This window comes from Ostrinia nubilalis, chromosome 26 (genome assembly GCF_963855985.1).
Source record: "Ostrinia nubilalis chromosome 26, ilOstNubi1.1, whole genome shotgun sequence".
Lineage (NCBI taxonomy): Eukaryota > Metazoa > Arthropoda > Insecta > Lepidoptera > Crambidae > Ostrinia > Ostrinia nubilalis.
The window spans coordinates 968,966-996,426 of record NC_087113.1 but is presented as its reverse complement, the minus strand read 5'-3'; the positions used below and the strand labels follow the sequence as shown (position 1 = coordinate 996,426).

Sequence of the window (27,461 nt, the reverse complement as noted above, 5' to 3'; positions counted from 1 at the left end):
AGCGGCCTGCATGCGGCTTTCTGCAACCTATTTATGGCATCAAATAGTTAAAGGGCGCATCTAACATTAAGTCAAAACAAAGAAAAAATGTTTCAAATAATTTAAATGGGTAATTCTTAGCTGTCCTTGATAAACTCAAGGACAGCTAAGAATTACCCATATGCGAAAATTACTCATATGCGAAAAAATATTTTTTATATAAATTTATATTTTTCACAACAAAATATTATTCATAATGGTTTGCCCAACTTTATGTGTATATTTAACTGTGGAAACTTATTTGGTTTATGTGTTTTCTTACTGCACCTAAGTTAAATTATATTGTAACTGTATGTTTCCCAAAAATAAATAAATAAATAAAATATTAGATGCGCCTTTTCAACCATCGGGGGCAGATCTTTCCACGTTATACATAGATGTCTTATGCTGCTCTTCCCGGCACGTGGCCTCAATTCCAACACCTGGCCTACTAGAATACCCTAAAACCTGACTAACCATCTCCATCAGTCCCGTTGCACTCGGGCAGATGTTTCAGCACCTCCCCGTCCAGGTACCAGATGACCTCGTCCAGCAGCGGCGGGTTGCCCGTCTCCACCTCGCACGTCAGCGTCACGTTCTTGTGGTCCGTCTCCAGGATCGGGCTTTGGGAGCTCATGGTGAGACGCACTTGGGGTTTGTCTGGAAGATAAGATGGGAAACATGTTAATGAATGTGACCATTTGAGAACCTTGAAAGATCTCATTCTGAACCTTATCGTTCTGATACTTTATGAACCTTGAACCTTGTCATTCTGAACATTACACGTTGAACTACTGAAACATATTCGGGGCTGGTAAAGTGCATGCTACACTTTTGTAAACTAAATACTTTATGATCAGACCGCAGTTCCTACACTTCGGCACTCTTAACAAAATTCCCAAAAATAATGCATGAGGTTAGCTGAGTCAAGCTCGTCAAGCTTAGAAGACTAACTGGTGACGACAACACTGTTGACTAAAGAGGCCGCTTCGTTTCTGCCGCTGGCTATAGCTCGAAGGCTTATGACGTTTTCCTTGGGTGATTTAGAGGACTCAGTCATGAGTTTTTTAGAACGACTCAGTCTTTGAGTTCTTTTTGGCAGGATTTGAGTCTACGACTCAAAATTCTGAAAAACTTGAGCTCTAAGTTATAAATAAGACGAGAGTCTTCAAAAATAGCTCAAGTTCTATTAAAGACACCGAGACTAGAGTTTCTTATAACACTAGGGGAAAGTGGAATGCCTGAAAATACTTACACAGCACGTTGACGTGTATGCTCTCGTGGCTCGATCCATTCCCCACGGAGTTAGCCAGGAGGCAGGTGTAGTTGCCCATGTCCCCGCCTCGTGCATCGCGAATGATCAGCGAGTGCTGGTCGGTGGTGCCACCGTCGTAGTGGCTCGTGTCGTTGACGGAGACTCGCTCGCCGTTGCGGTACCTGATGAAAAAAGGTCATTAATATAAAATCTTTGGACAAATCTTTGGACAATTTCACACAGCGCCAGCTAGCCCCAAAGTAAGCAACTCAATGCTTGTGTTATGGGTGCTAGCTTAACGGATATACTACTTATATACCTTTTTTTATTTATTTTTTATTAAATACATACATATTATACATATTTATACCCAGACCCGTCACAGAAATTCAAATTCATCATTTCAATTTCTGCCCGGCCGGGAATCGAACCCGGGACCTATCGGCATAGTAGTCCGTTCTGAACCACTACACCAAACGGCCGACAAAAAAAATTAAAATATTAACCATCTATACGGGACTATTTCCACCTCTCGTTCCCAGCACTGCAACTCCTGTGTAGCCAGGATCTATAGCAGCAGATCTACAACCTACCATAAAAACCCAACCAAGGTCAAGTTTGTCCCGGGGGAAAGTTAAACTGTCATTGGACCCGCAACGAAATTAATCAGAAGAACATACATAGGAGGAGTTTGAAATTAAGGTTTGATCTCTCCATTGCAAAGCGGATGACAGGTGACAAACAAAGGTGACAACAAAAATTAACCATCTTTAAGGCACAACCCCTTTTGTTCCTGTGTACCCTTAGCTGTTCCCTTGATGGTACAGTGGAAAATAAATTTTAACCGTTGTACCCTTGGCCGTAAAACCCAACCAACTTAAATTATACACTTGACCAAGATGGCTGGTTTTTCTTCAATTTGGCCAAAAATAAAAACAAAATGAACATCGGTACAAATAAATGAACTAACATGAATGTAAATAAAAGTAAAACCTATACATATTTTATAATAATTAATCAACATGATAGTCAATCATTTTGATATTGATAAAATAAGTTTTACTATTTTATTTACACCCTTGAGATGGGCGCTGTTTTCCAAAACCACATCCTGTATAAAAGCGAAAGGTCACTGACTGACTGACTCACTCACCACGAAATTTCAGAAACTACAAGTGCTAGTAGTCTCCAATTTTGCATGGGGGTTCCTTTTAGGACGTAGGTGCTCACTAAGATGGGATTTTGCAAAATTCAACCCCTAATGGGGTCCACGCGTACGAAGTCGCGCGCGGCCGCCAGTTAAATCTACAACTACCTACACACTCGTAACTTTGAATATTTGTCTTGAAAATTTTGGCAAACGGTTCGGAGTTCTGTGTGGGACTGCTTGCATAAGACGCAATATTTCATTCCGGCAAGTTGCCGTAAGTTTCGTGCCTCAAGTCTTAGCGCAGCTTGCATTTAATATGCGCAACACATCCTTTACGAGAAGCTACGGGCTCAAGTTGCGGATTAGATAAAACCTGTGTCCTTTGCTCAGGTGTTGTAATCGTATAAAAAGATTAAAGACCCTTGGAAATTAATAGTAAGTTTGTATAAGACATTGTTGACCAAGCCAAAAGACTTCTTCTAAACCAACTATCGGAATAGAATGTATCCATCCCGAGACGTTTCTCGCTTTGCGTGACAGGGATGGGATGCGTGAACCAACGGGTTTCTGGGTCACTGGAGTGAAGTTTTAAATATTTTTTCTTCGGGCAACTAGGCCCACTCGAAGATTGTAGAGCAAATTTTTGTTGATTTGGAGTTTAATTTAAATAATACATTAAGGGTGGGCCCGAATGCCGAAAGAAAAAATATTTAAAAATTCAACCAGCGATTTGGCCCGTGGACCAAGCTAAAAGTGGGCCAAGTTGCTGGAAGACTCTTAGATTTTGTCGCGGAGTGAAAATCGAGACTTACCAAATGACAGTGTTCAGGGATGAAGGGTTGCTTTCATAGTCGCATTTCAGCAGCACCTTCTTTCCTTCCACCACTGTGATGTTTTTTGGCTCCACTCGTACTATGGGCGAATCTGAAAAATTATTATCACATAAAATATTTTATAAGGTAAAATTCCTCTTTTGGGCATCGAGCATAATATCAATAGCTAGCTAACCTCTAGGCCAAACAATAAAATTGCTTTCTTTTTTTGTTCATACCTGGACCACAAAGAAAAAGGGTCGGTTAGATATCTTCAAAAGTAGGTGTAAGTGACCTAGACTGGAATATCTACGCATTTTTATGTATTAAATAATCTTGAACTCTTTATTTCATAAAGTTAGGTCAGGTCAAGCCCTTGGGGGAGGTCTTTGCCTAGCAGTGGACTTCTGTTGGTTTATAAAAAACAGACTGCTCATCATCATCATCATAATTTCAGCCATAGGACGTCCACTGCTAAACATAGGCCTCCCCTAATGATTTCCACAATGGCCGGTTGGTGGCGGCCTGCATCCAGCGCCTTCCTGCTACCTCCATGAGGTCGTCGGTCCACCTTGTGCCCTAGGTACTGTTAAATAGGTATATTTAATATTATATTACTTACAGTATATCTCCAGCTCCCTAGTAGCGTGCATGGGGTGGTCGTGCGTCCTTTCGGTCACCTCGTTGGAGGCTTCACAGTGGAACTTCTGCCGGTTCTCGTACTTCGTCGCCTCGAAGGTCAAGTTGGATGTGGTCTCGAAGGTCGTGTCGCTCTGGAAGTGGTAGAAGTGAGGTGTAAACCTAAGTAATGGAAACTGGCCACATTTCTCTTAGGGAATTTGTAATTTTCAGTCGAAAAAAAGCTCCTTAGGACGTGTTAGCATCGTTCAAAACCTGTCCTTAGTATTTATAAAAAAAATATAAAATTGTATTGAAAGATAAAATTACATAAATCACACGTCATCCATGCTAGTCAAAGTTGCTACAACTTATACTACTAATACTACGATAGCGTTACGAAGCTCGTAGCAATTCGTAGCAGACGACTACGAAAAGGGTTTGTAGCACAAGTTGTAGAACAATAATGGATATTGTTTAACTGCCTTTTGTCATTCATTTAAGAATAAGAATAAGAATGTCTTTATTCAGCACAATTTAAGGTTATACAGAGCAAGAGTAAGTAAACATAATAAATAAATAAAAAAATAGGCTGAATAGGCGCCCGCTCAGCAAATATCGCGACATGACACAAACGTCATACCGAGAAGCTGGTTTTCATTTGTTTTCTTATTGTAAATTTTTACTTAATTTAATGCTTGCCTTTATTATGTAAGTTTTTAATCAATATATAGGGTGGCCAAAACAGTGAGGTCTAAAAGAAAAATTTAGATTCCTTACATCAAGGTGTACCTAAATCACCCCTATATGTATCATACGATTGTGCTTAGTTTAGGAGATAGAGTTAATTTTGTGATATTTTAAAATTTGATGACCTAGTAGGCTTTAAACATTTTTATCTTTTTTTTGGGTTGACTTTTTTCAAATTTCTTTTTTTCGACAGATTCGTTATTAATTGAAGATGTTTGAAAAAAATAATCATCTACCTATCTTTGATTCAAGATACAAAAGTTTTGCTAGAAACATTAAAATTATGCTTTTATCAGAACACTATCAAATTTTCAACTTAAAAGTTTAAGTAAAAAAAAGAACTTCCATAGATCCAAAACCATTTTAAAAACTGCGCCGTTTCCTGAACATTCAGAATAACACAAAAAAACATGTACTTAATGGGCCACTATTTCCTGTAATCGGTCCACTTAAGTGGTAAGTCGGTGATTCCGTCACATGTTTTTGACTTTCTTAGAGTGAATTAATATTGGGAATCCTCTAAGTTTACATTACGTAGAACTGATTTAGAGCAGTAACTGGACAGAACATGTTTTTATTCTCAACGAGGAAGCTCTTGTCCTTCATCACACCTGGTGGAAACTGATGATTAGGCTGAAGGTGGAAGGGAACTTCAACTACAAAGGAACTATGGCTTCCTACCTCCAAATTCCGGAACACATTGTTATTTTAAGTAAGTTTTAATGAACATAAACCAAGTATCCCTCCTTCTTCTTCTCACTGTAGTAGGTATTTCAAGGGTAATAGTAAAATGTAACAACTGCCTCTGTCTTCAAGTGGTAAGAGGTAAGCATCAGAGGTCCCGGGTTTGATTCCCAGTGGAGGTGAAATTTTCTGCTCGGTTTGGTTGGTGGTAGGGTTTGATCTAAGTCTTCCTAGCTAACAACTCTATTTTCCTAAGTCTGTCACTATACAATAATGTTAATAGCATTACTGTATTCCGGCATTTGGAGGTAGGAAGCCATAGTTCCACTGTAGTTGAAGTTACTTTCCACCTTCAGCCTAATCATCAGTTTCCACCAGGTGTGATGAAGGGCAAGAGCTTCCTCGTTGAGAATAAAAACATGTTCTGTCCAGTTACTGCTCTAAATCTGTTCTACGTAATGTAAACTTAGAGGATTCCCAATATTAATTCGCTCTAAGAAAGTCAAAAACATGTAACGGAATCTCCGACTTACCACTTTAGTGGACCGATTACAGGAAATAGTGGCCCATTAAGTACAAGTTTTTTTGTATTATTATGAATGTTCAGGAAACTGCGCAGTTTTTAAAATGGTTTTGGACCTATGGAAGCTCTTTTTTTTACTTAAACTTTTAAGTTGAAAATTTGATAGTGTTCTGATAAAAGCATAATTTTAATGTTTCTAGCAAAACTTTTGTATCTTGAATCAAAGATAGGAAGATGATTATTTTTTTCAAAGATCTGCAATTAATAACAAATGTGTCGAAAGAAAGAAATCTGAGAAAATTCACCCCAAAAAAAAGATAAAAATGTTTAAAGCCTACTAGGTCATCAAATTTTAAAATATCACAAAATTAACTCTATCTCCTAAACTAAGCACAATCGTACTATACACATGGGGGTGATTTAGATACACCTTGATGTAAGGAATCTAAATTTTTCTTTTAGACCTCACTGTTTTGGCCACCCTGTATTTACAACAATAATACTCGTAAGTCCTCGCATAAATGCACAATTAGCTCTTTTTTGGCTTTTGTGCGGAAAAACAAACTTTCTCGAATCGAAATCTATAACAAATTTATCATTGTCTACAAGAACAGTTTATGATGGTACTCTACATCAATATTTACAGGAGTTTTAGGCTGAGTTGCACCATCTTAACTTTGACAAACGTCAAAAATCTGTCAAACGCCATGCAAAAAGCAACGGTTATCGTTATAGTTACGGTCAAAGTTAGGTGGTACAACTCAGCCTTAGTATGGAAATATCATTTTAAACAGTGTTCGTTTTTATTTTATTTTAAGTGATGATCAGGCCGAAGGTGGAAGCGAGCTTCACCCGGAATCCTCAACCACGGAGGAACTGGCTACCTTACCTCTAACTGCCGGAACACAACAATGCTGTTAACATTGTTGTTATGGCGACAGACTTAGGTAAGATGGTGGTGATTCGTTTCACTTTTTTGTAAAGGCCCATCTAGACGAAGACGTAGCGTGGGCAGGCCTCCTACTAGGTGGACCGACGATCTGGTAAAGGTCGCGGGAAGAGCCTGGATGCGGGCAGCGCAGGACCGTGTATTGTGGAAAACCTTGGAGGAGGCCTTTGTCCAGCAGTGGATGTCATTTGGCTGAAACGAACGAACGAACGAAAGGCCCATCTAGTCTACCATCTTACCCAGTAACTTGATCTTGTCACTGTCAATTAACTGTCATTATTCGATGGACCAGCTTAACCCCCTCAACGAGGGCTCGAGTTGCGTGCCCATAAAATTTTAATTCGTGTCCCGGCGTTCAACAACTGAACAATCTCAAACTGTCAAGCCGCCTTTGTCTCAAGTTTTTGCTTGGAGGTAGAGAGGGATGGCTAGATGTGGCATAGATAGATAGCAACATTATTTTATCGGATTATTTGCTCATACCTATAGATATCTACATCTACACTAATATTATAAAGAGGAAAACTTTGTTTGTTTGTTTGGTTGTAATGAATAGGCTCAAAAACTACTGGACCGTTTTTAAAAATTCTTTCACCATTTGAAAGCTACATTATCCACGAGTAATATAGGCTAAATTTTATTTTGGAAAAAAATAGGGTTCCGTAAAATATGTAGATAATGTAGCCCACGCGCGCGAAGCCGCGGACGGAAAGCTAGTCTACACTAATATTATAAAGAGGAAAACTTTGTTTGTTTGTTTGGTTGTAATGAATAGGCTCAAAAACTACTGGACCGTTTTTAAAAATTCTTTCACCATTTGAAAGCTACATTATCCACGAGTAATATAGGCTAAATTTTATTTTGGAAAAAAATAGGGTTCCGTAAAATATGTAGATAATGTAGCCCACGCGCGCGAAGCCGCGGACGGAAAGCTAGTAGAAGATAAAGTGATCGGTTTTTACTAGATTTTAAGAATTTTGAATAGAATAGAATACATTTATTAAATTTCTTTTTGGAAAATTTTGAAAAAGTATGTGCCCTATAATCTCAATAATAATAGAGCAGAGTTTGACAATGAGGGTTTTCGCGATTGAAAAATCCGCCAGATGGCAATACGTAGACTGGAGGTCCAAATGCTGCATGATTGGTGGATTTTGACATATCTGTCAATATCATGTCAAAAATAACCAATCATGCAGCATTTGGACCTCGCGTCTACGTATTGCCATCTGGCGGATTTTTCAATCGCGAAAACCCTCATTGATTAATCACGATGGCCGAACGGTGAAGGGGTCGGACTGGCCGACTCGTGGTCCGGGGAACGCGGGTTCGGTCCCCGCCGCCGCTCGACTATTGTGGTGAGTTCACTTGTGATACAAGCATATTTAGCTTAGTACGAGGGGCTAACGGGAAACTTTAAAAAAATCATGGGTGAACATCTCATTTCTATTTAGAATATTAATAAGAACACGTTCCAAAACAATATTTTTGTGTTGTATCCATATTCTACACCTTCTAATGAAAACAAAACGAACCGATTAATCAGTCTAGTCTGGACTAACCTTACCTCAGGAGAGATACAAATATTTACAATTTGTCATTTAGGGCCAGAACAGACGGTGAAACGCAACTGCAACGAAACTACAACTTTGTGATGATTCTGATAAATGAAACTGAAACTGAAAGTTTCAAACTGGTCGCGTCATGTGTGGTCTCTCAACGGACGCTATGGCAGAAACTTAGATGCAACTAAAAAGTAACTAGCAGTTGCAGTTTCGTTGCAGTTGCCTTTCACCGTCTGTTCTGGGCCTTAGTATCCTTTAATTATGTAAATAAAACTGAATTAATAGCTATAGCCTTTCGCCCGTGTTTGATTAAAAACTAACTTACATATTTAATTTTCCAATACTTAACCAAAATTGACTCTTCCATCGCCTCTATATCCAAAGTTTATCCCGTACCGAAGAATTTGCATTGTAAATGTCTATTAATTAGGTATGCATAGAAAATAACGGGCCCTCAAGTTTCCTTAATAGCCCTGTATGGCGACGCAGTTTAGGTTAAACCGGGATACATAAATAGGTTTGATTATACACAAGCAAGTACACACCTCTTGGCTTTCATCTTAAGATGATAAACTGGCTTGGGGAGGCTCTATTTTGAGACTTAATTGACTTTCTTTGATGCGGTAATTTTATTGCTTTAAGGTGAGTACAGACTAGCGCATTTATACAGGGTGTCCCAAAAAGTAGCGTATTCGATAACTTGACTATCTTTTAGTTATCTCTATCTATAGTTACTAAAGCTTGGTATTTTACTTGACAGTAAATAAATAACAAAATTAAACTTACCAATTCCACTGCTCGTTGCTGCTCAGCCGAACATGAAACAAAGAGAAGCACAAATTAGCATTACATATTATTTCATGTTTTATTCTATAAGCACTTTTACGCGTGTTCCGAAAAACATCACCCGTAGTTATTCTTCAGTTGAGTTATTTTTATTCGTCCAAAAACAAGCCTCATAAACATTACTAATATTGGTTGCCAACAAAAAATATGCTCCCACAAACTCAAGGATTCTCTCCCCCCTTTTTTACCCCCTCCTAACCACACTTAAGAATCTTTTTCTCGTTTGTATATTTTCGTTTTAAATCGACAGTTAAGGGCTTGATCCAACGGAGACAACCCGTTTTTTGCAGGATCCTGTTTATTAATACGTGTTTTAATATTAACAACGTTTACAAGAACATCCCGTTTGCAGTGCCCTGCAAAAACTGACACGTTCGAATTTTATTTCAGAGGCATAATTATTTTATAATGTGTGCTCACACGACAGTCGGTCACTTTGACAAAGGTGACTGAGTTTCTTCCGCCACTTCTTCCAGCACCAGCCCATATTTTGTCCCGAAGTGGTGGTAGGGCAAGCTATATTTGGGACGTGTATAAGTGCCCTGGAAAGGGCCTATATACTGAATAAAATATTTGAATTTGAATTACTGGATCCAAGAAACTGGATTGCAGCATAAGTTAAATGCTTCAACAAACTCAAAGTTTCCTCAGCGATCATTCCCTCCCTTTTACCCCCCTTCTCTTTCACCCCCCCTAACCACACTTGCGAATCTTTTTCTCGTTTGTATATTTTCGTTTAAATCGACAGCTCAGTCGCCAACGGTTATTACAGAATACCGCGCTGTTAACGAATTAATTGCTCGGAATTTCACTTCGCAGACGTTTTCTCTTACCTTTTTTAGGGGTGGGGGGCTGTCGATGTTATAACATGTCGATATCGATGATATTTTTTATTTTAAAAAGATTATTAGTAATTTGTTATTACATAAATTACTAATGGTCCCGTTAGCCCATTGTAATAAGATAATATGCTTGTATCACGAGTGAGCTCACCACAATAGTCGAGCAGCGGCGGGAACCGAACCCGCGTTCCCCGGATCACGAGTCGGCCAGTCCGACCCCTTCACCGTTCGGCTAACGTGGCTTTAATATTATAGTTGTGTTTAGTGTTGTCATGACACATTCCTCACACCGCGCAACGGTGCATAACACGCAACGTTGCACATTAGGCAAATACATAAAAATGCATTTTGAATTGGACCCTAGTCATGTAGTTATAATTTGACGCTAATATTTCTGCAGTTATTAAAGTTTGTATATCATGATAAAGCTCATGTCATTACATACTTTTACAGTCTACAGGGACTATAGATTTTCTGTGACAGACATGTGATGCGTTTCTGAAATAGGGATTAAGGAAAAGAGGACTCAAAACACACAATTAGTTTTTATTAAAGGAGACAGTAGGCAAAATATCATCATAAAACGAAGACAATACCATAGCGTAGGTACACTATTGCAGAAGACGAAGGCCATAACCGACTTGTATTTTTCTGAAGTAAAAATCAAAATTTCATCGACAAGCCGTGCCCCATCACTGACGTTTAATCGGATTACGCCACTAGGCAGCGCATTACATTTTTTATATCTCGTTTGTGTTTCGGCCGAAAGCGTTTGCTTCTTTTATTTCGTTACTTTCAAAATATCGTTTTGACTCTTTCATCTCATGTTTGGTAGATTTTTCTGTTTATCAACATAAATGTATGGTTTTGATAGTCTTGAGGTTTTACTTTTAGTAGTTTTGCCGTAATAACGACTCCATAGCCTAGTGGTTAGGGAGTTTGGTGCTTTTATTGTGGAAGTCGATTCAATTCCCAAATGAAAATAAATATATTGAAAAATCAATTAAAAATCTTAATCAGTTTGGTAAAGATGTAGTCTCCAATAAGCGCCGTAGGCTGCGACACAATGCTGACTATAAAATATACGGTTGTGTTGTCGGTCATTTCAGCTACAGGACGTCCACTGCTGAACATAGGCCTCCCCCAATAACTTCCACATCACACTGCTACCTTTGTTACTACTGCTGTTCAGCAGTGGACGTCCTGTGGCTGATATGATGATGATGATGATGAATTTTATTAATCTCAAAGCTTATGATCTTAACTTTGCTAAAGGAATAGATAATACAATTACATTTTACAATAATATGTTAATTGTTACAGTACATTCTCAAACAAATGTTTCAAAATGTATTATTATCTAGCACATAATAAGGGTATAGCAATACAGTAAATTAAATTACAAACAGATTGAATGCAAAGGATTTTATCTCCCTTTCTGGGACAGAAGCTTTGTTAGGTTATTGTCATTTTGGAAACGTATGGGAATAATTTACCCATTGTAGTAATAATTTACATTAAATAAAATCTTTTTTAGTCGACTGTGGTAGAAGGAAGGTATGTTTGTTAATTGCGAATAACATTGGGTGTAACAAAATTACTTTCCAGATAATTTAAAAGTAAGTTTGAACATTTTCAATTTACATTTTCAGTGTATCCAGTCGAGATTTTTTTCGAAAATGTCTTTAAAAGTAACTTTGATTACAATTAATCTTCTTTCGTCTTCTTTTCTAAATCAATTTCTGAAATCTATTTGCTGGACGTATTGCGCTTGAACAGTTTAAAACCAACTAAATTACACGTGAGATGACGTAAGTTTGTGTGTCCAACACAGAGTTGGGACACAGTGTACAGAATTGTAGTAATTCTGTTTGAAATTAATATAAAAGTTTGAAAAAAAAAAAAATTTTTATGCCTCTCTCCTGTTAATTGCTATAACTTTCGAGGTGAATTTAATAATATAAATGGTATACTTGCAGATTTTTTTTAGTCTCTAACTCGGAAACGGAACAATTAGCTCCACCATTTCACGCTTAAAAATTTATTTGAAACATGATTGTTTATTACTTTTCTGCCGCACAATTTATAAACGCAGTAAGTAACACGTGAACAGTTTCGAGAAAAACGCGATCAAAGTTGAAATTTTATTTTGGGGTGTCTACAATTAGTTACGTAAATATTTGTAAAAAAAAATATATGGGCTTATAGAGCTAAACTCAAAGTTTATTTTGATGTGAGGTTTTTGTATTTTAATTAATATTTTGTATTTAAAATTATTAAAAAACTGTTTATGTTATGGATTAACTAAGTTTTCGTTCGATACTTACTACGCATGAATGCAGTATGATTGTTCCTTACTGCGTTTATCAGTAGTTTTCGTTACTTACGGTACATGTGTTAAATGATTGATTTAAATTTTAGTTCTTACAACGTAATATATGCGCCGTATCTTTACAACTTACTGCATTTATGAGTGGGAGTGTGAATCAAAATAATTTATCAAAACTTTAAATGCGCAGTAATAATACAATTATACTGCGCTTATCATAAGCCAATAACGCTTTTATGTTGAACTTTCCCAAATGACCAAGGGGTAAATGAAACAAGTACCTATTACAAAATCTGTGGAAACTGATTAGGCTACTGTACTGTTTTTATTTTTTAAGTTCACATGTATAAACTCATGCTGTTTGTTTCCTTAATAAAGAAAAATAAAATAAAAATAAAATAAAATAATTGCTGAGATCGCTTGTTATTCAATCAAAAATTAAGATATGGCACCCACTCTTAGATCTTAAATATATACCATTCTAATAAAATAAAGACTCGGTCGTTCGTTTCAGCCGAAAGACGTCCACTGCTGGACAACGACCTCCCCCAAGGATTTCCACAAAGACCGGTCCTGTGCCGCTCGCATACAGGCACCTGCCGCGACCTTCACCAGATCATCGGTCCACCTAGTGGGAGGCTTGCCCACGCTGCGTCTTCCAGCTCGTGGTAGCCACTCAAGAACTTTCCTGCCCCAGCGGCCATCAGACAACTTATAGTGTCACCAACCTTCAGAGGAGTGAATACAACACTGCATTTGACATGATTTTTGTCTTGTCCATTAAAGACCCATTTGTTGAGAGGCTCTATTGAAGCAATCGAGCATTGAGCTTAGATCCTCCACGGTCTCAGCCATGACTACGATATCGTCCGCGAATCAAAGATGGGTGATGTACTCGCCGATGATATTTATGCCCAATCCGCTCCAGTCCAGAAGCTTGAAAACATCTTCCAGGGTGGTAGTGAACAGTTTTAGAAATATGACATCTCCCTGTCTGACCCCTCGCTGCAACTGGAGTCCTGATCCCGGAGACGGACTGACACTGTGGCGTTTTCGTACAAGCCCTTCAAAGATTATATCTATAGTAAATTTGGCACCGTTGGAGAGACTGTAGCTTGAAGAGAGGTCTTTCTCATAGACCACAAATGCCAGACGAAGTTGCTGATTATTCTCATCAGTTTTCTGCCATAGATAAGTATGTGGTCTATCGTAGTAAAGCCTTATCGGAAACCGGTTTGTTCGGAATGCTAGATGTCGCGTAAAACCATTCGTGATGACTCTCAAAAACAGAATCAGAAGTGAGATGGGTAAAAAATAAATTCTTCACCAAGGTTTTGTTGCCTTTTTTTGAAGAAGAGTATCACCACACTTCTGTGCCATGCCATAGGCGTTTTTGCCTCAAGGATGACGGAATCGAATAGCTTCTAAAGAGCCTTTCTTTAGTACCGGCGTTCCGCCTGCTTTCAGAAGGTCAGCCGTGATTCCATCATTGCCCGGTGCCTTGTTGTTTTTCAGCTGTTTGAGAGCCATTCTAATCTCGTACAGACACGTCCGGGATATCTTCGGTAGGATAGTGTCGGGTCAATCTAGCTCTTGGGTCTTCGGCTAGATTTGTGACAAGTTTTCAACTTTTTCCAATAACGTAAGAGTCAGCCACTGCGTTCATAACATGTTAACACCTAGGCAGCACTCTGACAATCCTTAGTATGTACGCAGTATAATTGTAATTACTGCATTATTATTAAGTACGAGTCATCTGTTTTTCCTATGGAAACATAATATCAGTGTGTGTTTAAGTGGAATTACTGCACATATACTATGTGCAAGGTGAACTTAACAATTGTAGAAACATAATAAGAATGATGTAATTGGCACATACTGCACTATTACTGTGTAGCAAATTAAGTAAGCGCGAGTATTCACGTAATATTAAGTTATTATGTGCTCTTACTGCTAACATAGTATGTGAAGAAACCTACAATCTGCTCTTTACTGCGTTTATGATAATATGTATCTTCCGTTCTAAGATAGATAGAAAAAAACGGGTCTTTGATTCTTATAGATCGCGATGTCAGGATTCAGAATATTCAAAACAATCATAAATGCAGTAAGTGGTACTTACTGCGTTTATAAATTGTGCGGCAGTTTTCTTCTGTTATGTTATTTGTTTGGTGTGCAATAAAATGTATTTATTATTATTATTATTATTATTTGTACGCTTTGAAGCTCACGGGTCAAAAGTGGCCCGGTCCTTTATAAGGCTTGCGTGGGGATACAGATCCAACACGTAGAGGCCGTTTTAAGTGCAAAATAATCGACAAAAGTGAAAGTGGTACACATGCTGGATCTAGTCTCTGACTATATTATTATTATTATTACGTTATTAGGGTAAAAACAGGGGCGTGGAAGTTTTTATATGGAATCAAGCAAGTTATTTCATGTTGGCAAAAGGTAGTCATTACATAATTTATTATGCTTTTGGTAATAAAAATGTTTTTGAAAGGGATGTTCAAAACAACAGTATAAAGACAATAATTGTCAGGCGAAGAAATAGAAAAAATAGAAACAGAAAAACATTTATTTTGGCTCGTACATAAAATGACTCAAATTAAAGTCGGTAGGTGCAACAAATAGAACAAAAATGGCAACCGCTCAGCATTATGTCATGCTCTAAGGTGGAACTCAGAACACAACGCTGTTATTCTGCGGAAGTTACTATTGGAGAGAGCGACAACAATGACCGCCATAAACATTGGCATTTTGCCCGTTTAATTAATTAATCTAACCAAAATTGAAGCCACGATAGCCGAACGGTGAAGGGGTCGGACTGGCCGACTCGTGATCCGGGGAACGCGGGTTCGGTCCCCGCCGCCGCTCGACTATTGTGGTGAGCTCATTCGTGATACAAGCATAAATTTAGCTTAGCACGAGCTAAATTTATGCTTGTAATTTAGGCTAACGGGAGTATTAGTAATTTGTGTAATAACAAATTAACAAACGCTGGTCAATATTTTAAAAACGTAGTTTGAGTAAATGTCTCAACATAGCTTACTCTGCCTTCTTACACTGTGGTCGTGGCGAATAGAGGCGATTAATATCGGATAGCGCAGGTGTATACACGTGGAGGGCTACCTTGCTAACAAATATACCACTTAAATTGTTAATTAAACTGGCTTTGTGCTATTTTGAACCTAAGCGTGTAGAGTTAGGGTGCATTTTATAGAGAATTGGGTTGGATAATTGAGGTGTTGGTTGCAAGTGTTTTTGATATAGGGTGTAATTTGATATAGGTTAATGCTGAGATTTACCGAGAGATTTGAGTTAAAGTGGAATTGAATCAATATTTGATACAAAAAATACACTAGATAAAATTAAATGTCTCGATCATGACATGAAATGGATTTTGTACGTGTAGCTTTCAGAATCTGACATAATTAATGTACTTATAATGATGGCTAAAGTACGTTATGTATTGTATTTTCAGATATAATAAAGTTGATTTATATCTGAAAATATTTAACTACACGAATACAAAGTAATTTTACAATGTGTCACATAAAATATTAGAATGGTACTTAGGATCTTTAATTTTCAAAGAATTTAATTATCTGGTCACTAAAATAATTCAGTATTCAGCAATAAAAATATCATGTCAAGAAGGTATAATCTTGTCATAAAGAGTAACGAGTCATATTTTAATAACCACGATAGCCGAACGGTGAAGGGGTCGGTGTGGCCGACTCGAGATACGAGGAACGCGGGTTCGAATCCCACCGCCGCTCGACTATAGTGGTGAGCCCACTCGTAACACAAGCTTATTTAGCTTACCACGAGGGGCTAATGGGACTATTAGTAATTTGGGCAATACAAATTGGTAATAATCTTTAAAAAAAAAAAAAAAAAAAAAAAAAAAAAAAAAAAAAAAAAAAAAAAAAAAAAAATTACTAAATATGCAAGACTACTCCATTTAAAAATACGCCCTATTTAAAAGGGTTTATGGCTATCTTGTCAATCAACAAAAAAGGATTTATGAATTGATAGCTTTCCGCCCGCGGCTTCGCCCGCGTGGAATTTTGTCTGTCCCAGAAAAACTTTATCGCGCGCGTCCCTGTTTCAAAAACCGGGATAAAAACTATCCTATGTTCTTTCCCGGGACTCAAACTATCTCTATGCCAAATTTCATCAAAATCGGTTGCGAGGTTTAAGCGGGAAAGCGTAACAGACAGACAGACAGACAGACAGACAGAGTTACTTTCGCATTTATAATATTAGTTGGGATTAATTCTATTTACCTTTTCGGTCGATAAAGAGTTAGACAAACCGACGAGCACTCAACGCGGTGTGTGTATAATTACCTCATTACTTAACTCGGATATTGGGGTCACTGTCCACTAAGGTGTATGTATGAATTACAAGATATAAAATGCCTCAACCTCGCGTTCCCACCGCTGCAACTCCTGTGTAGCCAGGATCTACAGCTTGACCGCCAATAAAAACCCAACCAGTGAAGGCCAAGTTCGTCCCGGGGGGAAGTTAAACTGTCATTGGACCCGCAAAGAAATTAATCAGAAGATCATAGGAGTTCAGAAAGTAACCTTTATTTGTCACCTATCAACCGCTTTGCGCTGAAAAATCATTCCTCAACTTCGAACTCCTATGTTCTTATAATATAAAATGCTAAAGTCGAATGTTATACATACATACGTTATTACTCAATTGCTGGTAAACGCTTAGCTACCAATATTGAAAAAAAAAACCATCAATGAAAAATCCGTTTTTTCTTTCACGGCATTATGAAACAAAGTATTAAACATAGCTTTGTATATTTTCAGCTAGCATCCCCTGCCCAGTGTACCGCGTTCCCATCCACTCATTATTTACCTGCGTAGCTCAGTTATCTCTTTAATTAATCGTCTTTTTAATTACACTTTAGGCTGAAGTCGACGAGCAATATTAATTTTTATTAAGCAAAAGGATCAACGATCGTAATTTTTAAGGTTTATTCGTTGCTTGGGTTATATTATACGAGTATTAGTCCTCGGGCTCGTTATGACCGTTAAAAGCTGGTTATTTTGGTTTTAATTTATTTATCCCTTTTTAAGGGCCATTATTTTATTTATAGGCAGCTTGAGGTAGGTACTTATTTTTTCAGTCGGATGCATGGCAACGAAAAAAATTAGATTTTTCGTGTGGGATTATGAAAATGGCCTTTTATTAATTCATTATTTGGCTAAATCTTGATATTTTTTTACTATTAAAATTTGTACCTAATATAAAATGATGCTTGAAATATGTCTCTACTTCAAAAATAAAACGATTTTTTTTTCTCTTTATCCCAAATGCCATATGTTATAAAAGGTAAGTTTGCCTTTTGTATACCATTTAAATGTGACACTAAAAATAAATAATAAATATTATATCTTTATTTACAGTGACATAGCTCTATTACCCACACTAAATATTACATTATTTATAAAGGTATAAAATAAACGAGTTATTATCCATTCAGTACATCACACGTCGTTGGGATCTCTTTGGAGCGCCGACAGAATGAAAAATTGCACGCGACCCAATTCACGCACGCATTAGTGGGGCGAGATATAAAGTCAATTGAAGTGGCAATGATCACTCCTCTCACTCTTTTACTTGATATTGGCACAAATAAGTAAAGAAGAAGAAAAAGATCGCTAACTTACACCGGTATTCACAAACGATGCTTGCTTAAGTGAAGCAGCAAATCGAATGCACAGCGTTGAAATCGAATGAACACGCTTATAAATCGTTTCATCAACGAAGACGCGCCCCACCATTCCTCCGCTAATGTTTGAATGTTATCGGTACACGCTAAATGATCCATGAGTGCACACGCACACTACAATAATGACGCTCGGATTGCTCGGATCAAACTCCTAGCACCCCGCGCTTCCTTACGCTGACCAAAAATTGGTGGGGCGCGTCTTCGTGGATGAAACGATCTATACCTTATTTTAATTTAATTTACTCACTTTTCATAACGAACGCTTTTGACATCGAACAGCGATAGATACTGTCCCATCCAGCTTCACTCTATCTCTTCAAGGCCGTTTTCTTGCTTGGGAAATTCAATTTAAGCCGTAGGGTGATGTTCTAATTAAAGTGGCGATGTATGCCACGATTGATGTCTACCACGATCGTTATGTTTGTGTTCATAGTGGCAATATACATACAGGAACCTATATAAGGTACTGGGTTCAATACCTAGTTGGGTCAAGACGCTGTTAAATTGATTCGTGGCATTTTTACAATGTCTGCGTGATAAAAATTTTTGATGCCTGGAACGGAATAAAACTTAAGCCTACTAACTTATTTATTGATTTGTATTCAAATAAAATAAATTTTATGGTCCTGATAGATAGATAAAACATTTATTTTCATAAAAAAATAATTACAATCAGATAAAGTTTTCTGTACAAGTTTTCTGAAGAAATCGCAAAAATTCGTAATGGTTTTTTGTAGAAAACAGAATGGTAAGTAATAATATTTTTTCTTATTCCTAAGGTTCTTATTCTTAAGGATATTTACTTCTATAAATAGTATATATCTTTTAGTATGATTGTGTCATATCTATTAAAACGTCTGTAAAAAAGATTTTACGCGAAGATAATGTCTTGTCCCTTATCTTTACAAGGATCTTCGTCATTTCACTCAGAGGACTCAAATTGTATGAACCCGAGGCGCAAATGTTTAATTCAACAACACCATAACTTAGTTTTATGATGCTAAATGAAACAATTCATTCAGCGTGTACAGTCAGACCCTTACAAAAGGATAAACAAAAAAAAAAGATTTTGTACCTTATATTAAAAAAAAATTGAAAAAGAAAACCAAACCATACCGCTTTGTATAGTGCAACGATACTGAAACATCAAGTGGCAAAAATCGGAACTAATATCCGACCATTGATAGCAGCGCTCTCCTGTAAATGTCATAATTATTATGGGACACCTTCAGTGCTGTCCAACGTGGCAAATGTAGTCGCCTGTCTGTCTGTGATGCTGAAGTGTTGTATATTTAGATTGACAGCCTATACGCGTATACGTGACAGTTACGATGTTAAGCCGTGATTATTAGCATACGGAATAAGCCGATTACCTAAGCCGGTATTTGAATATTACAAATCGAAGACTATTTAAAAAGGGTAGTATTTAAACGAGTGACTGTAAATTTATGTTGTAAGTGTCAAAAATAATTAATGTGGGCTAAAGAATTACTAAGTGAGCGACTGAGTGCGAGTGACGAAAAATCAAAAGAACAGCAACTTACAAAAAAATATTGAGTTCCTTAAAATACAAAATGAGAAGCTTCATAATATTTGAGCGACCTAATATTTCATTGAGTGTCAACGTTAGGTCCTGCATTTTTTTCAATATTTGGCAAATGCTTTTTTTATACTGAGCGGTATTTTTAACTTTAATGAAGTGTTTCGAATGCAAAAACTACTTTGAAAAATACTATTATGAGCAGCGTATTATGAGCCCACATTTAAATAAAAAATGATCTTATGAAATAAATATTTGACGGAACACTATTCTAGTAGCGAAAAAAATAAATCATTAAAATTTAAGGGTAGGTAATCAAATGAAACAATGTATTACGAAAAATGAAATAAATTTGTATTTTCTTAAATCGAATCAACAAAAAAAAACAAAATAAAATAAGTCGCTTCTGTCAACCCAAAAAAAGTAATCTTATTAATAAGGTTCATTGATTGGTACCTATGAGGATTGAGGAGCTCTACTTACTCATCGTCACTGTAAGATAAGTGCTGGCTTGGACTTAGCGGGCCGACCTCGTTTTCTTTTTTGTCCAATAGGTATCAGTTTTGCTCTTGGTTTGCTTCCAGTGGCGGTGTTGTTAGTTTGAGCCGAATTGCTAGACTCAAAACGTGTTTGCATACATATTTTGTTAAAAATTCGGGACAGTCGCCCCGCCCCCATTCGAATTCGCGCGATGTAACAATCTGTAGTTTTCATTAATAAAGCGTATCAAAATAAAAAACATGAGACCTCAAATATAATATCAGTAACCAATAATCATTAATAAAGCAGCTCACAAAACTTTGCTTAGAATTAACTTTTTTGTAGTTCGTTCAATAAAACCTCAATTAGAAAAATCTAATGTATCTTCATATTAAAGTTGCCCTCTCTGTATTTCTAGTCGCTCACTTAGTAATTTAGTCGCCCGGATAGTATTTTTATGTCTGAAATGTAATAATCAAAACCCACATTTTGTAAGCTCGTTCTGGATTTTATTATTGATCAATATTCGTCGTTAGTTTGGTAAATTTTTCGCTTACTCAAATTCATACCGCTCAAGGTATTAAAACAGTATGCCATCATCAGTCGCAACGTTATTTTTTAGTCGCTCGTTTTATAATTCCCCATTTAAAAATAAGAATCAAAATTAGACTCAAAAAACTACAATTAAAATTTGACTCAAGAAACTTAAGCTGTTTTTTATTTTCATCATTCGAGAAAGCACAGTACTAACTTAAAATTAATGACATTTTCAATTAGTAATGTTGTAACTAAATAATGTTTTTATCTTAAACCTCACTTTAACCTTTATCTACACAGACACAGCTTCACAAACGACATTGCATGCAAAGCGTTTTTATGAGCTAACAATAGGTGAAGTTCCGTGACATTTCACAATTTCACTCAAAAAAAGCTTATTTTTTAAAGTTTCAGTTTTTGAGGCGGAGTGTACAAGCACTTTTTAAAGCTCTCGTAATAAAGCACGGATGGAATTCTAATGTTGACACAACAAAAACCTTGGACGAGTAATTTTCTCGAATCTAACACAAAAAGCTTCCTTGGAGTGTGGCCTGAATGTGCGAAGTAGCGGATAAAAAGTTATTTGTTAGTTAAGTTAAAATCAAATCATTTTTATTTGCGAAAATGGCTTTAATCGGTAGGTGTTACATTTTTCGCAGGTTAGAATTATTCATCATCAAGGAGCAAGATCCTCTCTTATTACCCCAGAGGCAAACAGGAGTATTTAGCCTGCACCTGCTTCTGGGTCTTCTAGTGGCTGAGGCTAGTTCACCTATTTACCCTTCGGTTGTCTCTTAAGACATCCACGGAAAGAGTGGGTCCAGCCTTTAACTCTACCGGGATCACAAAGCTATCGCAAGAGGACTAAGTTAAATTAACTGTTTTATTAATAGTAGTTCAAAGCCACGAATCCAATTTTATTAATCAGAAATATTTTTCAAATCAACATCAGCATAATACGTATTTGAGTAACCATTGACAACCTTTTTAACTTTGAAATAAAACAGTTATGAGCAATAAAATTTATCGATACGTCGAAATTATACACTTTTTATCTATACTTATAATAAATCTGTAGAGAGGTCAATTCTGGACATGAAATATATTTTTAAAATAACTATTAGGGGGTGATTAGTGATCGATACTGATGCCAAAAATGCAATCAGTAAAATTTTTGTCTGTCTGTCTGTCTGTCTGTCTGTCTGTCTGTCTGTCTCTGTATGTTCCTTATAGAAACAAAAACTACTCGACGGATTTTAACGAAACTTGGTACAATTATTCTTTATACTCCTGGGCAGGTTATAGTATACCTAGGAATTCCCACGGGAACGGGAATTAACGGGAAAATCCTTTTGTATGAAAAATCTAAACTGCTTAAGTTAGACGCTTGAAATTTGGCATGCAGGTACCTTAGTAAACTTAAAGCTTAGTTACAACAGGATATTGCAAAATTCCCACGGGAACGGGAGTTAGCGGGAAAAAACATTTGTATGAAAAAATCTAAACCGCGTAAGATAGATGAAGGGGGTAAACGGGATCCACGCGTACGAAGTCGCGGGCGGCCGCTAGTCGACAATATTTTTGAAACTCTTCATCTCATGTCTTATCCAGCGTGTTCAGTAGACATTTCGCAAAGTAAATGCAGAAAGAATGAAATACTTGGAAGCGCTACTGAGATGTCGTCTATTAAAATAATTGCACAAAAGTTTAGCTTGTAAACTATGGCTGCTTATCTTGGGCGTAGTGATGTAATCGCATCGATAAAATAGTTAACTGTCGATATAATTTTATATGTAGGTCGAGCGATGTAACGCACGGCTTTATGATAGACAAGGTCGTGAATGGTAGAAGGTTTTACACGCCGTTCAAGCTATGTAATGGGCTTGCACTGGATTTCCTAGAAACAGGGCGTTTATTAAATTGGACAGCCGTTAACCGCTTTTCAAAGCAAGTGACAGTAACGATACGAAACGTGGTTGTGTTTTCCGTAAGATACAAGATAAGTTTATTTACTGAAACATGATGTCGGACATAATTTCATAGGACATACATAATAACATTTAACTTAGTCAGCGTCTGAGGTATAGCAGCGGCACGGGAGGGGTGATATTGAGATTATGAAGTGACAGAGCTTAAAAATCTGAAGCTTATTTAAAGACTCGCTGACGTTTGACGTTACAAAAACACCCGCTCGTGGCGCTCGCATACCTCAGGCACTGACTGATTAATCCTTCAAGCTCCGCGAATCTAGACACAATAGATAAATCAATTATTATTACATTAATTAATGCCGTCTGGGACTCAATCGGTTAAGCACTTGACCTATAATATCCGGAATGTATGCCACTACTCGATGAAATGTATCGATATCGACATCAATCTTCGTCACCTCCTTATGTTTAATTTGATCACATCGCAGGGCATACAAAAGAAAGCATTTCTCTTCAGTTAAGTTGTTAGTCCCCATTTCTTCTTCGTCTACCTGCGTGGACGTTTTAAACGATACTGTAGATGTTTGCGGTTATCTGCAGTCGCTTTATTCTTTTTTGCTTACAAAATGGCTGCAGCCAGCGCTGAAACTGTGTAACATTTTTTATTTTAGTTTATTGTGGTCTCAAATGGCTTACATTTGGAGATAGGTGCTTTTGGAACTCTGATGTATTGTTGTGCTTTCATGTTTCATTTTTGTCACTTTCTTTTTGCAGTTTTATTTTATTTTTGAATTTGTTGCTTAAACGTGAAAAGATTTTTGTTGCTTAATCAGCTCTATTGCAATTACATAATATTATTATTTCTCACGCCCATATTGCCAAACGATGCTTGCATAAGTGAAGAAGCAAATCAAACACACAGCGCTAAATAGAGCTCTGTGATTGGTTCGTGTGTAACCCTGTGCGTCCACGCGCACTGTGAGACCTCATAGTAATGTTTGTGAATACGAGCGTCAGTGTTAAGTTTGAAGTACCGTGTCGTTAATCTGATAAATATAATTTTATTTTGTTATTACATTATTGTCTAGAATATTTAATACTTTCACACAATAATACGAGTGTTGAAAAATTGTTATAAGATAAAATATTGAAGAAAGATATAATGTAACAAAAAAATATTTTTTTCAATTTAATCATAAATAACTTCTTAAACCCTATACCTCGCAATCATTGTATTGCTAAATTACTTGATTCCTTCACTAATTTGATTACCTAAAATATTCTGGGAAGCAATTTAAAAGTGTAATAAAGTCGAATCCTCTCGATGGATTGATGGTTAAATAATTCCCGTGAAAACTCAGTTTTTATGTTAACCCTGTGACAGTGAAGGATGGATGGATTAATTCTTTCTCCTTTAGGAGCTTTTTTGCGCTTTTAAGCTCGACTTTTAGTTTTTTCTGCTCTCAGGTAGTTAGCGGTGGCGGTGAAGCCTTTTTTGCATGTAATTAATGATGCAGCCTTGGTAAAGTGTGGGGTGAAATTTTATAGTAATTATCGCATTTACAATTTTCAGCAAGGTTCTGGAGTGAAGGCCACGTACCGGAAAGCGCAGCATAGGACGTCCACCCACAAGGAGGACCGACGACCTCATAAAGGTAGCGGGAAGGCGATGGATGCAGGCCGCCACCAACCGACCATTGTAACTAACATTAGCCTAAGTTTTTACTTTGTTTATGTTTCTCTGTTATCTGAATTAAATACTTTTTATTTTATTTTATTTATTGTGGGGGAGGCCTATGTTCAGCAGTAGACGTCCTATGGCTGAAATGATGATGATGATGATGATAAGTTGTAAATGGCAGTTTTGTGTAGGATACTAGCTTTTGCCCGCGGCTTCACCCGCGTGAAATTTAGTTTGTCACAGATCGTCATAATTTATAGCCTATATGTTATTCTGGGCTATAAACAATAATACTGTAAAGTTGTAAAGTTTCATCAAAATCCGTTTAGTAGTTTTTGCGTGAAAGAGTAACAAACTTCCAGACATCCATACATCCAGATATCATTACCAGACATTAGCAGGATGATGGGAATGGGCCTGAAACGGAGACTGACGCCCGTATTCACTAACTTTGCTTGCTTAAGTGAAGTGGCAAATCGAACGCACAGCGTTGAATCGTTAAATAGAGCTCTGTAGTTGGTTCGTGTGTCACTCTATGCGTCCACGCGCACTGTGAGACCTCATAGTAATGATTCGATCGATCGATTATTTCGAAACTATACAAGATATCAAAAAACTAGTTACTGATCCTGAAAGTGCTTCAGCTCGAAACATTGAATTTTCAGATAGATCCAGTTTATTCTGTAACCTATTATTGGTACCGTTTGAAAGAGCTCATGAAGCACTTTCGGGATCAGTAACCAGTTTTTCAATATCTTGTATAGTTTAGAAATAATCGAGTGAGATCACTTAACGTTTCCACCCTGTATACGGGCGTCAGATTTTCATAATCTCAACGATATTTCACATTGTAATCAATTTCAAAGGTAGGTTTACTCAAATGTACACTAATATAATATTATAAAGAGGAAAGATTTGGTTGTTTGTATTGAATAAGCTCCGTAACTACTGGACCGATTTGAAAAATTCTTTCACCATTAAAGTCCTACATTATTTCTGATGAACATAGGTGGTACGAAGTTCGCTGAGTCAGCTAGTTGGTTATGAAAACACTTCGCTTCGCCCGCGTGGAATTTTATCTGTCACAGAAAAACGATCGCGCGCGTCCCTGTTTCAAAAACCGGGATAAAAAATATCCTTTGTCCTTTTTCGGGACTCAAACTATCTCTATGCCAAATTTCATCAAAATCAGTTCAGTGGTTTAGGTGTGAAAGCAAGACAGACAGACAGAGTTACTTACACATTTATAATATTAGTAAGGGGGCGTCCATAAATTACGTGAGACAATTTTGGCTATTTTTCAACCCCCCCGCCCCCTTTGGTGAGATTTGGTGAGATTTTGCCTGACCCCCTCCCCCACCCCCAAATCTCACGTGATATTAAAAAAAATCCGTAATTTAATAGTTTTGGAGTAATATAACTGAGAAACATTTTTTTTGTGTGCTTTAACGTTGTTGCTAACGAGTGCATCAAAAAGATCTATAAAGTTTAAGATTTTAGTTCTTGAAAGTATCTGCTAAGGACGCTGTACAATCAGCATACATTTAATGTATGTCATTTTTTACGCAGTCGCTAGCGGATGACGATTGTGTAAAGTCGCACTAAGCCCACTGATTACGAATAGATCCAGAAAAACACGTGTAGTGACAGCGGTTAGTACTAGGGTCACATTGTTTTTTTACAGAAGTACCTAGTCTAATTATTCCTTTCTACAAAATCACTAATAATCTAGCAAAATCGATTTTGATAAAAAAAGAACTTGTTTTATAATTTTCTTAATTTCGTAATTTATTCTGCATTTTAGTATTCACACATGCAGACGGAAGCATTTTTAGTTGTATTTGTTTAGACTGTATAGAATAAAATGACATTATCATCATACAAATATCATTTTTTAGTCCTGACAAGGAACCCTTAATATAGTTTCGATATGTCTGGCTGTCTGTCTGTCCGAGGTTTTGCTTGGAAACTATTGGCACTAGGGAGCTGTAATTTTGTAGAGGTATGTGTTACGGTCAAAGTGATAAATGTGAAAATTATGAATAATCGCCGGTTATTATGAATAATTACCGCATGATTTGGTAAATGTGATTAATATGAGGTCATTTATGTGTGTATAAAACTAAATAGGCGGCTTAGGGGTGGCCCAAGGGCCACCCCCGCCGCACCTTAACCTATTTTTCACTTTAAATCAAAACATTATGTTATAGGCATCATGGAAAAGTAATATTATGCAAAAAACATTCCAAACTCATTATGCCAAATTATATTAATATATAATATCAAAACGTTCAAAAGTTTGGCTGTACACGAGCACGTACACAAGATGTTGTTCTCTTTTATGAAATTTGTTAGTATTAAGGTTGAATTATTAAATAATCACTGTTAAATGTGATTAATTTATCACTTTCACCGCGACTGTCGGGAATTATTCATAATAACCGGTTATTATTAATAATTTTCAATTTATCACATTAACCGTAACAAATATACATATGTTACGGTTAATGTGATAAATTGAAAATTATTAATAATAACCGGTTATTATGAATAATTCCCGACAGTCGCGGTGAAAGTGATAAATTAATCACATTTAACAGTGATTATTTAATAATTCAACCTTAATACTAACAAATTTCATAAAAGAGAACAACATCTTGTGTACGTGCTCGTGTACAGCCAAACTTTTGAACGTTTTGATATTATATATTAATATAATTTGGCATAATGAGTTTGGAATGTTTTTTGCATAATATTACTTTTCCATGATGCCTATAACATAATGTTTTGATTTAAAGTGAAAAATAGGTTAAGGTGCGGCGGGGGTGGCCCTTGGGCCACCCCTAAGCCGCCTATTTAGTTTTATACACACATAAATAACCTCATATTAATCACATTTACCAAATCATGCGGTAATTATTCATAATAACCGGCGATTATTCATAATTTTCACATTTATCACTTTGACCGTAACATATTAATCACGACGACAAAACGGTAGAATAAAATATTGAAAAAAAAATTTTTTTAGGGTAGCTCCCCTACATGTAAAGTGGGGATGTTATTTTTTTTCGTCTTCTACCCCATCATGTGGGGTATCGTTGGATAGGTCTTTTAAAATGGCTTAGGGGTTTTTAAGACCATTTTTCGATTTAGGGATCCGTTTGCAAAATGTTAAAGTTTAAAGTGCCAA

General features: G+C 36.8%; 1 protein-coding gene across 4 annotated transcripts in view; it reads right to left on the bottom strand.

The window, feature by feature from the left end:
• LOC135084408 (hemicentin-1) overlaps positions 1-27,461 on the bottom strand; it is a 609,550-nt gene that overhangs the window by 15,348 nt on the left and 566,741 nt on the right. For all 4 annotated transcript variants that reach the window (XM_063979183.1, XM_063979184.1, XM_063979186.1 and 1 more), the window contains exons 8-12: positions 9,111-9,128; positions 3,858-4,008; positions 3,236-3,347; positions 1,274-1,455; positions 496-678 (exon numbers count right to left, since the gene is read on the bottom strand). In XM_063979183.1, coding sequence (XP_063835253.1) covers positions 496-678; positions 1,274-1,455; positions 3,236-3,347; positions 3,858-4,008; positions 9,111-9,128 — 646 coding nt within the window. The remainder of the gene's footprint in view (positions 1-495; positions 679-1,273; positions 1,456-3,235; positions 3,348-3,857; positions 4,009-9,110; positions 9,129-27,461) is intronic.